This window comes from Pygoscelis adeliae, unplaced genomic scaffold, assembly GCF_000699105.1.
Source record: "Pygoscelis adeliae isolate BGI_AS28 unplaced genomic scaffold, ASM69910v1 Scaffold386, whole genome shotgun sequence".
NCBI classification, from domain to species: Eukaryota; Metazoa; Chordata; class Aves; order Sphenisciformes; family Spheniscidae; genus Pygoscelis; species Pygoscelis adeliae.
The window spans coordinates 2,578,792-2,594,121 of NW_008824940.1; the positions used below are offsets into that span (position 1 = coordinate 2,578,792).

General features: G+C 37.4%; 1 protein-coding gene across 1 annotated transcript in view; it reads right to left on the bottom strand.

Annotated features, from left to right (window-relative positions):
* MAP3K15 (mitogen-activated protein kinase kinase kinase 15) overlaps positions 1–15,330 on the bottom strand; it is a 93,665-nt gene that overhangs the window by 55,902 nt on the left and 22,433 nt on the right. The window contains exons 2-4 of the mRNA XM_009325484.1: positions 10,263–10,402; positions 7,187–7,210; positions 2,187–2,258 (exon numbers count right to left, since the gene is read on the bottom strand). Coding sequence (XP_009323759.1) covers positions 2,187–2,258; positions 7,187–7,210; positions 10,263–10,385 — 219 coding nt within the window. The 5' untranslated portion in view covers positions 10,386–10,402. The remainder of the gene's footprint in view (positions 1–2,186; positions 2,259–7,186; positions 7,211–10,262; positions 10,403–15,330) is intronic.

Below are 15,330 nucleotides of genomic sequence, written 5' to 3' on the forward strand. Positions count from 1 at the left end.
CTGATCTGAGTCTGTAAGGATCTAGAATTTTAAATTATTTCTAACAGGAAAAGATCAAGCCACATTCCTTCCTCATAAACCCTACAGTACAGTATCTCTGTTGTAACAATGTAATTATCTGTTGCAATGTTATCCTTACTTCCTACTAAAAAAGTTGGAAAAATTGCAACCCAAAACAGCAGTATGTTAAAACAATTTAGTTTCAGGTTTATTCAAATAAACACTGAGTTCAGTGTAACGCAAAAGCTGCTTGTGTATAATCTCTATTCTTAAACCTGCAACAGTGAATTAGCTCTTCCTGCAACGGGAAAAAGAAAAATCCAATTTGAAAGTATGAGGTACCTTGTGACGCAAAGAGAGCTGCAGTTATCTACTGAAAAAGTAAAGCAATTTTCAGAAAAAAAATTAATGACATGCATGAAACACTGTATTAATCTTATTCAGCCAATATCTCATCTATTTGACTTGGATTTTTTGCCTCTTTTTGGATAGTGAAATGGATACAATTAAAACCACATTTTTATCCAGACACATTCTTGTGTGCAGAAGTCAGGAACCCTGCACATATTTGAGCACGGTTTTGAGCATTACTTAAAAGCAACCAGCTCCAATTTTCTAGCTTCTTCTGTCCAATATTTCATATAAAAAATTATAAAGCCCCTTCATATAGAGTGTGTGGCCTTTCTAAGAGAGTTTTTCTTATCTTCATTACATAAAAAAACAGTTCTGTCCATGTACTTTTCTTACGCTATCAAGGGTTAGAGGTGGCTGAAAATATCACCCTTGCTTCTTCTGATTGTCCACTCAGGATGCTAGTCTCTGACACCAAAAGCTAATCATTGTGAAAATTACTGTCTTGTCATATACCAACTATTGCTTTTCAAGATAATTAATAAATGGCACAGGTATGTATGAAGTAACATATATAGCAATTCCAGCTCCGAATATATATAATCTATAAATTATGACATTTAATTGTAACAGAATTATAACTTCATAGCTTATAAAGACTGTATGCTGAGTTGTTTTATTTCAGGATTAGTAGTTAAGCTATTTTTACTGTCTTATTTTGAGAAATTTTTAAGTGAAGAATTACAAAAAAACAAGCAGACTGGGGGGAAAAAAAAGCTCTCAATAGCTCGTCTTCCAGCAAATCATGTATGCCCAGTATGCTAGCAATAAAACTTTTGTATTCAGTCACAACACTTCATGATCTGCCACAAAAAGAGCCAAAAGTTTAGGACCATAAAAAAAACAGGAAACAACTGCAAGTAAGTTGAGAGAGGGACCTGTTCTTCAGGGGAAAATGGTTAAAGGAATTAAGCACAGAGCCATGCCTTTACTGAAGGGTTGAGTTAGGCCCACATAGGCCATTTTTAGGCTCTAGACAAGACAGGCCAAATGTAAATTTTTGTCTTAAAATACTCCTCTAAACATTTTGCTAATGCTGTTAAAAGTAAACTTTTGACCTTAGCAATGTAAACAGTTTTTTTTAATTGTACTGCTAGTTATTCCAGTGCAACTGTCACTCTGTGACAGAGATGCTACACCAGAATTAAAGGTTTGGGTTTTTTTTCCAAATAAATAACGTTGAATAAAATCTCTGCATTTTTAGGGAGGGAATTATGCCTGCACACCTAATAGCACAGTTATTTTTCTTGAGCCATCCAGTTCATTTTGCTACTTACTCAAGCATCAAGAGTAATAGGAGTGCTTACCCTACCTTACAAAGCAGTCAGAAGGAAAATACATAGGATAACAGAAAATGAACTGCATTCACTCAGAGAAGTCACAAACCTTTGAGTGTTCAGGGAGTTCAATCCATTGTTCTCTTAAGAATTAAGGTTTTCACAGTAGTTTTCTGTGACATCACATTCCTATCCATCTTGCAATCCAGGTGACTAAGATATTATAAACTTTAACAAAAAAATTCCTCTTTTAAAGTTGAATGTATATAAAGTATTTTTATGTAAAGACTGTGAAGAGAGATTATCACAATTCAAGCATTCTAAATGCTCGGGATCTAGCTTGCAAGGAACAAGTACTCCAAGATTACAATCACTTTGAAGGAAAGACCCTGCCAAGCACTATTCTTAAAGTATCCTTATACATTTTTAAATGCCTAGAAACACAGTAATAAGATGGCATATCTATTCAACAGAAAGCAGATTTAAAGTGATACATACTTTGCCTATCAGATTACCACTGTGGTATTCAGGAGGTACTTGAACCTGAAGAAAAGCTTTGTGGTTGGCAACCTACTCCAAATGGAAATAAAACAACAAAGAGGAAAACACCACCACAGAACAGCATAAGAATCAAAAGACAGACATGACACATGAATAGAGAAATTATTAAAGAAAGAAACAACAGAAAATGAATATAGCTATTTATAGCAAGTCCATATTTACAAGGCCAAGAAAACAGTGCAATACTTTGCCACCCAGAATGTAAGATTTCTCTATCTATCCACATGATTTATTTGTCCATACATCTCCTTGTGTCATCATTAAGATACTTTCAAGTCTTACTTTTATGAACCGATCAGATTCATTACCTGATTAGTTAACTGTAATCCAACCACTACAAATACGCATCCCTTAAGATAGTAACATTTCCATAAAAATTAGCTTTCATAAATAAATTTTAAAAGCCTTAGTTTCCATTATATCAATAGTAACAGTGGCATATTTCATGATTAGAAACATTAAAAGTAATATTTACTGGGTTACCCACTGCCTTTGTACTACTCTCCCCCCAAAAGGAAAAATGATTGTCTGTATTTAAGATGTTCCTACTCCTCTTTCATCCTGTGCCCTTTTGCAAACTCTTTTAATAGTTCTGCTGCCTCAGGCTTTTTTAGAAATATATCATTAAATGACCATATCATACAAACTTTTATATATTGTAAAAATAATGAGGAAATAAAAAATAGAAAGCTACTCTGCAATACTACTACTTTGGATTATTAAATTCATATAATGTAATCATACTTTAGTGTCTTGGCTCCCATTTCAAACCCTTGGGGCTACTAAATTGGAGAATGAGTCCAAGTGCCAAAATCTTTCTATTTAGTTTTCTTAAATGTTCATTGCCTTGAAACAGTAGATACCGTCTAATTTATACAGCTACTGAAACTCTGAAAAGACTTTCTGCCAATTACAATAAAAAGTGATTTTTCAACATAAAAATTCCTTGTGGCAAGGATAAATTGCAATCTTATACCCTTTAGATCAAGGAGAATTTTTGCTAATGAGTCCTCCATGGCCCAGACATTATTCTCTGCTTACTATAAGAGCTGCTACAGGATTTAATGAAAAAAACCCATTTAAATCTCTGAAAATACTTCATCAGGCCCACAGGCCTAAGTATACTATAATAAACCTTTTGGTTTAATAGCAGCTTACTTTCCTTTAAATACCTTCCCTGAAAGCAATTAACAGGGTTATTCAAATTTCTTCAGGCATACCATCAACTACAGAAAAATTAACTATCAAGTCTTTCCCCTTATATTCTGTACTTGCCATAATAATTTTTCCAGAGTAGGAAGTTCTAGTTTGTATTTTCAATGCCACATTTAAACAAACTGAATGGATCGAAGTATGTACCTCAAACTATGTGCAACCAATGCTAGAACTATTGCCAGAAGGACTGCACATTTTACTTCCTGACTCCAGCAGTTTTTACAAAGCCCCTTGTGCACTCTTTTCTTCACTTAATCTTGAACCCTTTTTATGCACCATTCCTTAAAATTCTGTAGAGGGAGAGGAAATTTCCCTATTGAAAAAAAAATAATCAAGGATAGCAACAAAATGTTGCACCAAAATAGAACAACTTTCCCATGGATTTTGTATATTATGTTGGTTTGGGGGAAGATTATTTTTTTAAGCATTTTTTTCTTTCAAAAATCCTTGAAATTTCATTTCTCCAGTAAACCAATGTTTATCTAACATCTAAAGAAACTCCAAAGCACAAGCCCATTTTCCATAGATAAATTTAGTTTCCTGTACCCTACAGTCCAGTAGCATCCACTCTGCTCTCAAACCTTGATTTTTCCATAATGACACAGGAAACAAACTGTTCTGCAAGACCGCATATTTGCAATTTATTTTATCAATGATAATTTTGACAGAAACTAGGAAGCTGTGCATACGCCTTCAGTAAAATTAGCAGAAAATAGTCCTCAAAGCTCAGAGGAGCTCTACAGAAGGAAACCTAACTGATGGGACACGGAATCTTGACCCTGAAATTCATGCCAGGGCAATTCTTTCTTGGGAACTGAACTCCAATAGCTGATAATTCTTTCCTTTTGTATCCAAGTCTGCAATAAATTACCAATACAGAATTTTAATTGCTTGTTTGGGGGAGTCAAGTAGAACTGAATCACATTCCCCATCTTATCTTATCCCTGAAAACTTCATTCCTGGATGGTGGAGGGAAGGAAGGAAGGAAGTTCTCCTACCCTTACACTCTTTTTTCAGACAGTAAGCCATTAAATCTCTCAGACTCACACCACCGCAGCATGCTGCTGTATACTTTTCACTGTTAGATCAGCTGTACTCAGGCCAACTCTCAAATGAATTGCTGACCTTTGTTCTATGCATTGTTTTCAGCTTTATGTCCAGTTTCCTCGCTCTTGCCTCCTCCTTGATGCTGAATTAGAATATTGTTTTCTTTACAAGGAAAACATCAATTTTCTTCAAGGCTTACTTGTAATACACAGAAGAAAATCACCCCAGACGACACGCTAGACATTCATCTTCTCTGCATCTTTAACATGGCTCCACATCTATTCTATGCTATGATTTTTTTGCACCTTTGTACATGACTTGAGATTTGCAGGATAAATAGCAAAGGTGAGGGCAGGGAAACCTCAGAGAAAGCTCCGATCTACAGCAGCCAGCACAGAAAGTTCCACTTGTGCTGCTGAAAAAATGGTGTGCTGTGCCTGGTAGCAACCTCAGTTGTCCCCCTTCCCTTACACACAGTGCAGATGCGTGGACACAGAGCTTGTAAGACAGGGAGAGGACTTCTCTTCATAAAACCACCAGTGGTACTCCTGTGGATACCTCTGGGTTGGAGGAAGGCTTAGCAGATCGAGTATCTATTCTCTTTCCAACATGTCTCCAGACCCTAATGAAGAGTGCATTTAAGCTCTTTCTGCTATTCTGCAGCTATGGCAGAGGCATACCCACACTTTTCAATCAGGAAAAGTGAAAGGAAAACACAAAACCCTAGTACAGGGGTATTAACTATTGTATCTAATATTCAGCATTTAAACTGAAATGGTTATGTAACTACGTACTTGATTGTAAATTCACACCAATTCTGTACCTACTTAACTAGCACAGCAACCCTCATTAGCAATTAACTTCAAACAAGACATTGCCCATACGGTCGTAGAATATTTAACCAAGCAATGAAGCAGTGGCACCATACTGGGGCAGCGGCAAACTGCAAGCCTCTCATGACAACTCATTGGATCTGAAAGGAGGGGAAAGCAATTGTCTATTTGAAGTGAACTCCAACTTAGAAAAACATAAAGTTTTAGGCTATTAACTATTTAGCTTGCTAATTAGTTTGTGGTAATTTTTGATTAAAAAACTGATAAAAGAATGCAATATGGTAGCACATTTATCTAATCAAAGAGAATATGAACAACTTCAAATAACACAAAAGGGTCAAGAATCCATACTTGGTATTTAAAGTCATTTATTTTTTCCTCACTGTACTTTACTCACAATTGTTTTCTTAATTTAAGCACTTTAAGAAAGTGGGTTAGGCAACCCCTCCTTTTTAAAGGAGGGACAAGGATTCTAGTTTCAGGATGCCTCCCTGCCCCGCTTCTGGTAGCCACATGGTTTTTACAGGTCTAATACCAGGCCCTGCTGTAGGAACCGTGTCACCAGATCCATCTTTTCTTCTCTTCTACGTGAAGGTAAATACTTCCCTCTGTGGGAGAAAGAATCTGCCAAAAGAAAAGATTGCAGGCGGCTAATCTGATTGCACTAGGCTGAACTTGCCACTGTCCTCTTTGCCTTTACTTCGTTTCTGGAATTACCACCAAATGGCTCAGTCACAATTCACCCTCTTGCTCTGGAGGGGAAAACACATGCTTGTGACATTTTGATCATCCACCAGTTGATGGATAGTAACATTCACAAGCAAATCTGCCTCATTCTGAGGCCCCCCTTCACAGAGCTACAGACCAGTAAATGCAGTTCACACCCCACATTGAAACTAGTTCAAAGATCACCAAGACAGACAGGAAAATGACCTGAATTTACTCATGTGCTCAACCTGATCTATCTTTAGCCTGCATGCAGCACTGTGGCCAAGTATAAACAGCAGCTCAAAATAAACTGCTGTGACTAATGCATTATTTCTTCTAGTTCTCTTTTAAATTATTAGCGAACTCTAAGAACATTTTATTATTTTAGTCTTGATCAATATTCTTCAGAATAAAAGTATATGGTGAATGGGGGAAAACAGAAAGGAATAAATGGAAGTTTAATATTTTTGCAAATTCAATAGTCCTCAAAATAACAGTGTAGAGTGTTTAATGAAAATACCCACTGACATGATGTGACGTATGACAAAATATATAACTGTCTAAGATGATATTGTGGCATATTGCAGCAAGCCGAAAATAACCACTAAATTTTATCTTGGTTCAGGCTTACTTATTTGTTTGGTTTTACTTGCATTAAGGGTAAGAATATTTTTACTTTGGGGAAATAAGCTTTTGCGTTCCTAAGTAAAATCTGTGAATTTGTGAGAAAGAGGATGGGTATACAGCAGCCAAAGCTGTTTGAGATACAAGAGTAAGCCCTATTAAGGCATCACACACGCATACACATTTGCACAAGTGGGTGAAAGTGGTAGAGGGAGAAAGAGACTTAATTTCTGAGTTTACATGTTGATCTATCAACCTACATATATAACGTATCTACTGGCACTTTTCTAGAACTTAAAAGGAACTTCTAAAGAAAAGTAATTTTTTAATCTAGCTTTACTTTGGAAAGGAAGTCAACAAAATTTCCACTAGTTTGAATTGTATATAGGTAAAACAGACTTCCTTCAATCATATAGAGCATATATATGCTTGGCAGCTTTGTTATTAGAGTTGCTTCAAATGTAGTATCCTCATTTTGTGTTTTAAAATGAATGTGGATTTAATACTTACTGTGTTTTTCTGAGATACCATATCCTGGGGAAAAAAAAAAAAGAATAAAAATGTTTATTCATTTTTACTGGGAATTATTGTTTCCAATAAAAATAACTGGTATACCTATATATATATACAGATGTGTTCTTCACAGCATAATCCAGACTTCCTGCCGCAGCAAATTCCAAGTAAAGGGACAGAACAACATCAAGAAAAGTCTTAGCAGTTCAGGTTAGGAAAAAATTAACAATTCAAAGAAGAAACCTATTTAAAGAAGTGCTCAGATGAAAAAAGTTATACTTGCCAGTAACTGGAGTTTCTCAGGCTGGGCACTCCACATACCCAGTCACACTCCGGGCATTTGTAAGACAGAAACATTCAAAGCTGGAGATTTTTTTTCTCTGAAAGAATATCCTTAAGATACCTAGGCCCCTTTCCCACCTGATGGGCACAGACCAACACACTCCTCCTACACACTAATTCTTCTCACCTCAAAATCTGAAGAGAGATATTGAAACTATGAGGCAGATGGTAAATTAATGGACATGTAAACCAGACCTCAAAGATTTCCAGTTGCTGGTAAGTAACTTCCTCCTCCTTCTAGTGATGGCTTACATGTCCAGTGAGCACTGAAATAAGCTGTATAAAGTCAGGCTGCCTGAACTTCACAGATCTTCCCAACAGAAGTAATAGCAGTCATGAATACTGCCTTTATAACACTTAGGCTAGCCACTCTTAAGAGGCATGCACAGCAACCTAGATCCAAGTAAAGTAATAAATTCCTGAAGAGAAGGGAAAAAAACCTGACTGAATTAGTCATAAATCTGAGAATAAAGAAACACGAGCAGATGGTCAAAAATATATATTAAGGTACCAAAACCTAAAGAGAATTACTGATTAACCTAAACTCCTTAAGCCCAATAAAATACCTCAGAACAAAAGTGATGGAAGGCTTAGACAGCTGAAATATTACATATATGAAAATTAATATGTCTACCTAGCTAAGCAAGCATCTCCAGTAGAGCTTTACCTACTGCAGATAAAGGTCTTTCTCAGCAGGGAGAAATGAAGTCTTCTGAGAACTATCTAGCACCTACGCCATAAAATGTGTCATGACCTGTTCTTCACTGACAGACCTCAAGAACAATCCCTGTCTACTTTCTGAAGTATTCCTAAGAAAGGTGTATTAGCATATTTGAATGGTATCCAACACTGAACTGGGGCTCAATTGCAGAAGAGGTATCAGGGACATCAGGGTAGGACTGAACCGTGTCCCAGTGCCCTGCTCAAACTACTCTAGCACTTGATCCAGAGGATCTCTTCTACTTGGTTCCAGCAACTTAAATCAAGCCTTCTAATCCCATAGCAAGACACGCTAGGGGCCTACGTAGGCCAAGGAGGTTATGCTAACAACTGGGAAATAAGGAAGAGATTGGTGACACTGACAGAGATCCTAGCAGAAGAGAGATGAAGGCAGATAATAGCTTTTCTAGCCTTAAGTCACCCAGTCACACTCCAGTATTCCCAGGTCCCCAGACTTATCCTTGAGCTTTACATCCTTAGAAAAAAAGCCTCAGAACTGACAGTGCAAAGACTTACAAGTTCTGGCAACAATCCATCTGAAGATCCAACCCATGGATGGATGTAACCCTGGAGGTCACTCAGCACTCCAGTTATGGAGCAGGTGCTTGCATATGTGCTTGGCACAAAGTGCAGAAATCAAAGCCATCCACAGAGGTCCTCACTGGGCAGAGACAAATAGAAGATGACTAGCCTTTGCTTCCCAAACTTTGGCACACCCTTGGGACAACCAAGTTGATCAGAACATCTGAGTGACAGCATAAAAGAAAGGTAAAAAAGTGTTAATGAAAAATAAAAATGAAAGATCTCTTTGCAGTCAGGTGTATTACCAATGCAGGATGAAAAGTTGTATGCCTGCGCACCCAGATTAGCTAGAGGAATGGAGGGCATGCAAGTATGCCTTAGCGCATATCCATATGGATAACCTGTTTGAGCAAAGAGTGTGAGAGGTTCCAACGCTGAGTTCTTGTGACTCCAGGTCACACAGAATGTGAATGTGTATGTGGACCACCACCTGAAGAAAGGAAGTATGGGATACTAGACACATCAGACTAAAATTGATGACATTGTCGCAGCTTCTCTTTCCTCTTCTGCTCTCAGAGCAGAGCTTTTCTGGGAAAAGAGAAGGAGACTCATACAAAATTAGGATTAAACTTAATATTCTTATAGGATCAAGAGAGGTTGGAGAATTCCAAAAAGGATTTTTGGACATTGGTGGTGTGAAAAATATGAAGTAGTAAAGGGCAATAGCTCAAAATAAGGAAAAAACCATAAAGTGTGAACAATACTGCTCTCCGTGAAGGTACCAAGAAAATGGATGATATTAAAAGCAGCAGTAGGTGATGCTACAGAGGATAAAAGTCTAAATATGATCTAAAACAAAGAGAACCTGCACTGAGAAAGACAGAAACATCCACAATATATGACTTGCATCCACAATGTATGACTTGCATCCAGAACAGCAATTTCAGGACTTAAGTGTATAGCATGTGTTATCCTACTGTAAAAATGAACAACAGGCCTATAAAAAGATTTGGTGAGGATCTCTTTTTTTATCTTCAAACAGCAATAAAAAGGAGATTCCTGCAGTCTTAGCTACTCAGCACTTAGGAGATACAAACCTCATCTGATGGAAGTGCTTCAATAGTAGGAGTAGGTTGCAATACAGCCCTTGCTGAAGTGTCGTTATTATACAGACCATAACTTTTTTTTTACATGTACTCTAATTAAAAGAGGGAAACGAAGAAAAAAATCAGATCTGCACTCTCACTTCCAAGTCTAACCATCTGAAGCAAAATCAATACCAAACTATGGATCTTTTCTTGTAAACGAGCTTTTATACTATTCTAATAATTACTATTTTTGCTAGCAGCTGCTTTTCTTAGCATGATTTTGTTATGTAGCTATCAGGAAATCACATTCAATGGAAGTTTCAGGAAAACACAAACATTTGCAGGATCAGGTATTTAAAGATATTTCTGAAATGAAGCAGATTTTGAAGTGAGAACCTTACTTTGAGAGACTGAGCAGTGTCAGCATCAGTGTCATGGTAGAGTATAACATTATTAGCCATGTCAAAGCTTTCACGCACGCCAAGGTGGTAGAACAGTGATGGTTGCTTGGAAATATCACTCATGTCCACAACTGCAACATCTGAAATGAGAGAGGGAGGGGGAAAAGTGCTAAAAAAAAATATAATCTGAAAACCAATTTTATTCTTACATAGGATTTAAAATAAATCCTGAAATTACACATACATTTGGTCAGACGAAATCAATGTATTCAAATAAGGATCATTTTCTCATGGTACAAGTAAATTTTACCATTCATATAAAAGATAAGAACCTACTCAGGAAATTATCACAGTGTTACAGTAACTGGGAGGCAGAGTTTATGAATTCTGCTTGAGGTTTTGAAATCTCTGCATCAGGAATACCCCGTGTAAAGAAGCAGTTCTGCATTTGCTCTCTGAACTAGGTCTGACAACCTGAACACCCAATTGGATGGAAGGCTCCAAACCTTCAAGTGGAACCTCTAATAACAATAATGTAGCAGAAAATTAGGGAAAACTGCGAGGCCAAGTTTGTCCTAAGAGGCTGAGGTTTGGAGAACAGGAAATTCCTAAACAGTAGAGAAAGAAACTACTGTGAAAGTTGACTCTTCAAGATGGGGGGTGCAGGAATGAGGGGATTCAACCACAAGTAGCCAGAGCAAGACTTCCACTGCTCTTGGGTAGTATTCCAGTCAGAAATGGAAGTAAAAAAATTTACGTCAGTGGAAGATGACCTATACAGAGAGCTAAGACCATATTATGCAGAACAGCTGAGATACAGGCAAAAGATTCTGAGTTGACCATTTGGTTCTCATATAAGCCTAAAGGCCAGTACAGAGAGAAGAGGTAACTGGAGAAGAGGACACAACGCTGAGTTTTTTTCCTTGATCCTTATATCCTCTACGCTACCTAAGAAAATTTTGCTTTAAAGCTTTTTAAAGGTCTGTATCTATATGTCTGTCTGCTTTCACCGCTATGGGATAGATGGATGAACTTAAATCCAAAGTATTCATAAGACTAGAACCTTGGCATTGAAACCACAGGGGAGTCTGAGGTTAAAAACAGATTCCAGAGCTTCAGTGCAGCTGGGCAGTAAATCCTATATCTCTGAAGGGGCAACAGTGTCTGTACCGATGGGGAATGACAGAGAAGGGTGAGCTACTAGTAAACAAGAAATCTAAAAGCAGGTCTGATGTATAAGATCCAAACACAGCAGTAAGTTTACCTGGGCTTCACCAAGGTTACACATCACAAGAATCAATACCCCATACTTAGTATGCAAGTTCTAAGTTCTTGGAAAAGCCTGCAATGAATATACACTCCTGTACAATTCCATCAGGCTATGCTAACACACCACACTGGGGTCAGCCAGTCCTTCTGGTTACTAACAGACTCCCTGTTAAAGGACAAGGAACGTTTTGAGTCCAAAGACAATGACCTGCCTTAAGACCAAAACATCACCATTCAAGAGCAAAAAAAACCCCCAAACCCAACAAAACAAACAAGCAAACACAAACCACAAAAATCCAAACACGCAGCCCTCCCCCCCAGAAAAAACAAAACCCCAACAAAAAATCATGGCAACATGAGAAAAACGCCTTATTCCTGTGGGACCTCAAATCCCGCAACATCTACTGATGATCTTTCCAGTTCCTGTTTAGCCAGGTCTCTACAGCATGGACAAAATTCTTAGTATACTGCACACTGTAGGGTCACACAAATTGAGCTGGCTTGAAACAGTAAACCCCAGCTCCATAAACACAGCCAAATCTGGATTACCCCAATATTACAAAATAATTTTGGAAAACATAAATGATCTATAAAACAGAAGTTAAGACAAACTAACAAGCAGACCTAGAATCAAATACCATCTAGGAAAAAAAAATTAAGACCTTGGACTGTTTTTAGCACTTGTATAAATGGTTTTTGTGGAACCAGAGCACTGTGAAATCAAAATCACCATCCTGCTAAAGAGAATTTAGACAATGCGTTCATGTAGCACACAGATATTGCATTTTACAATACAATGTGAGCAATGATCTGTAACAGAATTTATTGAAACAAGGCTATACACAGTTCATTGCCACATGTAGTAGTCTACAACTGAAATTTGTCTTCTATTGACTGCTGCGAGGTAACAATGTAAGTAGTATCAGAAACACATTAAATGGACATACGAACAGAAGTAAGCATCTGCATTAAAAAGGGTAATTATTCATCACTTAGATATACATTCACACTGATAAAAAGATTTATGAGAATGAGTTTTTCTTGTTTATTCACACCTCATGAACACAAGTGTGAATAAGGTAAAATAAAATAAAAATAAAACAAATTGAAGACTAGCAGAGATGAAGATGGTATCACAAAAATATGCATGCAAGTGAAAAAAAGGCCCATGAAGGTAATTGAATGGATCCGGTCTGATCATGGGAATCAAGGGATGACACAGAAGCAAATGACAGCGGACAGAAGCAGAGTATCAGAAGTGCTAGTGGCTGTGGACTAGAGCAGTGATGAGAAGCTGCATTCCCAGGGAGCTCTCCAAGCCCCCCTCCAGCGGGAACAGCAGCAGGCTTGGAGCAGGGAGGAAGGAGATCTACTTACAGACCAGCTTTACTAATGTGCTCACGAAACATAGCTTGAGTCCAGTGGGCCCTGGAAATGAATGCAAATTTGGGTGGAGAACAGATGACCAACAATAAATGCTTATTAAAGAAGCAGATCCCTAAGAGGTATCCAATGCACAGGGTGCCGAGTATGGTGTTCAGCGTCACGGATCACTAAGCACGCTCCCCAGTACTACTGTTTTCAGGGTTACATCTCTCTTCTTGGTGTAGGCAGTTTTGTGAATCGCTCAATGAACAATGCTAATATGTGACACCACAAATATTTCTGTTTCAGTTGTCCTGTATTTTTCTTATGATTTATGCTAAAATCTTTCATCTACAGTTCTTTAAACACAGACATGGGGCTCTGTACTTCAACCATATATTTAGTATGGCTGATAAGAAAGAGATAAGAATTCCCTTAAACTTCCTGAGATACATAAAAAGAAATACTATAGCACTAATATCTGCTTCACAAAGCTTGATCTATGAATAGAAACATAAGTCAATCACACTTCATCCTCAACTCCCATCCTCCATATCAGGAGAGCCTGTTCAGCCAAACATACTTCTGGCCTTCCCCTTCCAAATTTAGGTTCAACCTCCTCCTTTATAGACAAGTGTGAAGCAAGAGCTAAATGCCAACTTTGATCAAATCTTTTAATGAATGAGGAATGTTATGCAATAATGAAACATTTCACATAGGTCTAAAAGACCAATGGATATGGTTTCCTATGTTCAGAAGGAAAGAGAGCAGGGGAAGGTACAGCCCCTCTGTAAAGACAGAAGGCTTCCACGTGAAGTACAAAGATCTTTACAATGCACCCACCAGAGGGTGTGGAGGGGTGGGGATGTGCTTAATGTTGCACATGACCAATTTTGCATGATTCTGGAACAGAACATTTAAACTCATTGCTTTGTTTCTGCAGCAGCAACTCACATTCAAAAGAACATACCCATAAAAATGTGTCCTTCCTCATTTCTTCTTAAGCATAAGAGCTCTTTTCAACTTTTTGTTCTCTCGTAGTTGCATATGAAACTATTGTCATCCTGAAAATACTTCTCTTTTGTCACGAACCCCAAAATTGATCTCACTTTATTAAGTATCTGATTGCAGTTCATTTGTCTAAGCTTTTGTTTCCATTGTAAAACAATTATGCTATGTGTACATATTTTAGTGCATTAAGGTAATTCATCAGTATTACTAGTACAGTCTTGATTAGGTCTCTGCATTGTTGCAGCAGATGGCACATAAATAATTTCTTATACTACAGTTTACATATTTTAACACTAGCGTGTCTTAAGAGACCAGACAGGGCAAGAGATAAATAACTATGACAACTGAAATAAAGATTAGAGATCATTACTTGTGGTAAAACAGGAGACTATGAAACTAATAAATAATTCAACAGGAAAAACATTATTACACAGGTTAAAACCAGAGGACTTATTTCTCTATCTAGAATGCACTTGAAGGCATCATATAATTTAATGATCTAAGCAAATCACAAGTCTTCATTTGACTTGTATGATTTATGGCATTGCTAGCAACAACAAAAGGAAACTTTTGGCACCAGGTTTTGGGATTTGTAAGTTAAAAGTAGTAAACGAGAAAATGAAGAAATAGCCTGAAATATGCTGAAAGTTAAATGGAATCTAGGAAGCCTAACAGAAGAAAAAGTCAGAAAAAGTCTGTACTGCTTTCAACTTCTAATCTAAGACTTGCCTCCATCCAGCCTTATCCGTGCGGAGAGCAAGAACCTTAGTCCATTATTATGGGTTCATTATTTTTCAGCACTTGGAACCTATCTATACATAATAGATTTAAAAAAACCCCAAACCTTAACATGATAATAGAAACCTTACTGGAGGAAAATGCAGAACTCTGCCCCTTGTTATTCACTAGCATCCTGGTAAATTATGAACCTTCAGATTACTATTGCTTCAGATTATCGGCTATTTGCATCAGTGTCCTTCATAGTTAGTAAATAAACAAATGTGTTATCCTTGAAATCCACTGGATGAAACTGTCAAAGTTATTTTTCAGAAGAACAACAATGCTCCTAAAGGAAGAAAAAAAAAATCATCGTAACTATCTTCAAGAATCTGTAACTTCAGGATGCACATTCAATTTTTTTTCTGCATGACTGCAAGGTCCTTTAAAGGAAAGAATACCAAAGTTTTTATAGGGAAACAATTATGGTAAAATTTGAAATGTATTTGAAAACTAGGAGCTCTCTGCAGCTTTCACTTAAGCTAAAACAAAAGGCACAACACTCTCAACTTTAATACACCCTGTACTCCCAGAAACTGGGAGACGGAATAGCTCAAGGCAATAAAGCATAGTAGTAACTACCAACAGAACTGTTAAGGTAGTTTTTCAGCACGGTTTGTTATACCAGCAAAGTGTCAGTGCCTTC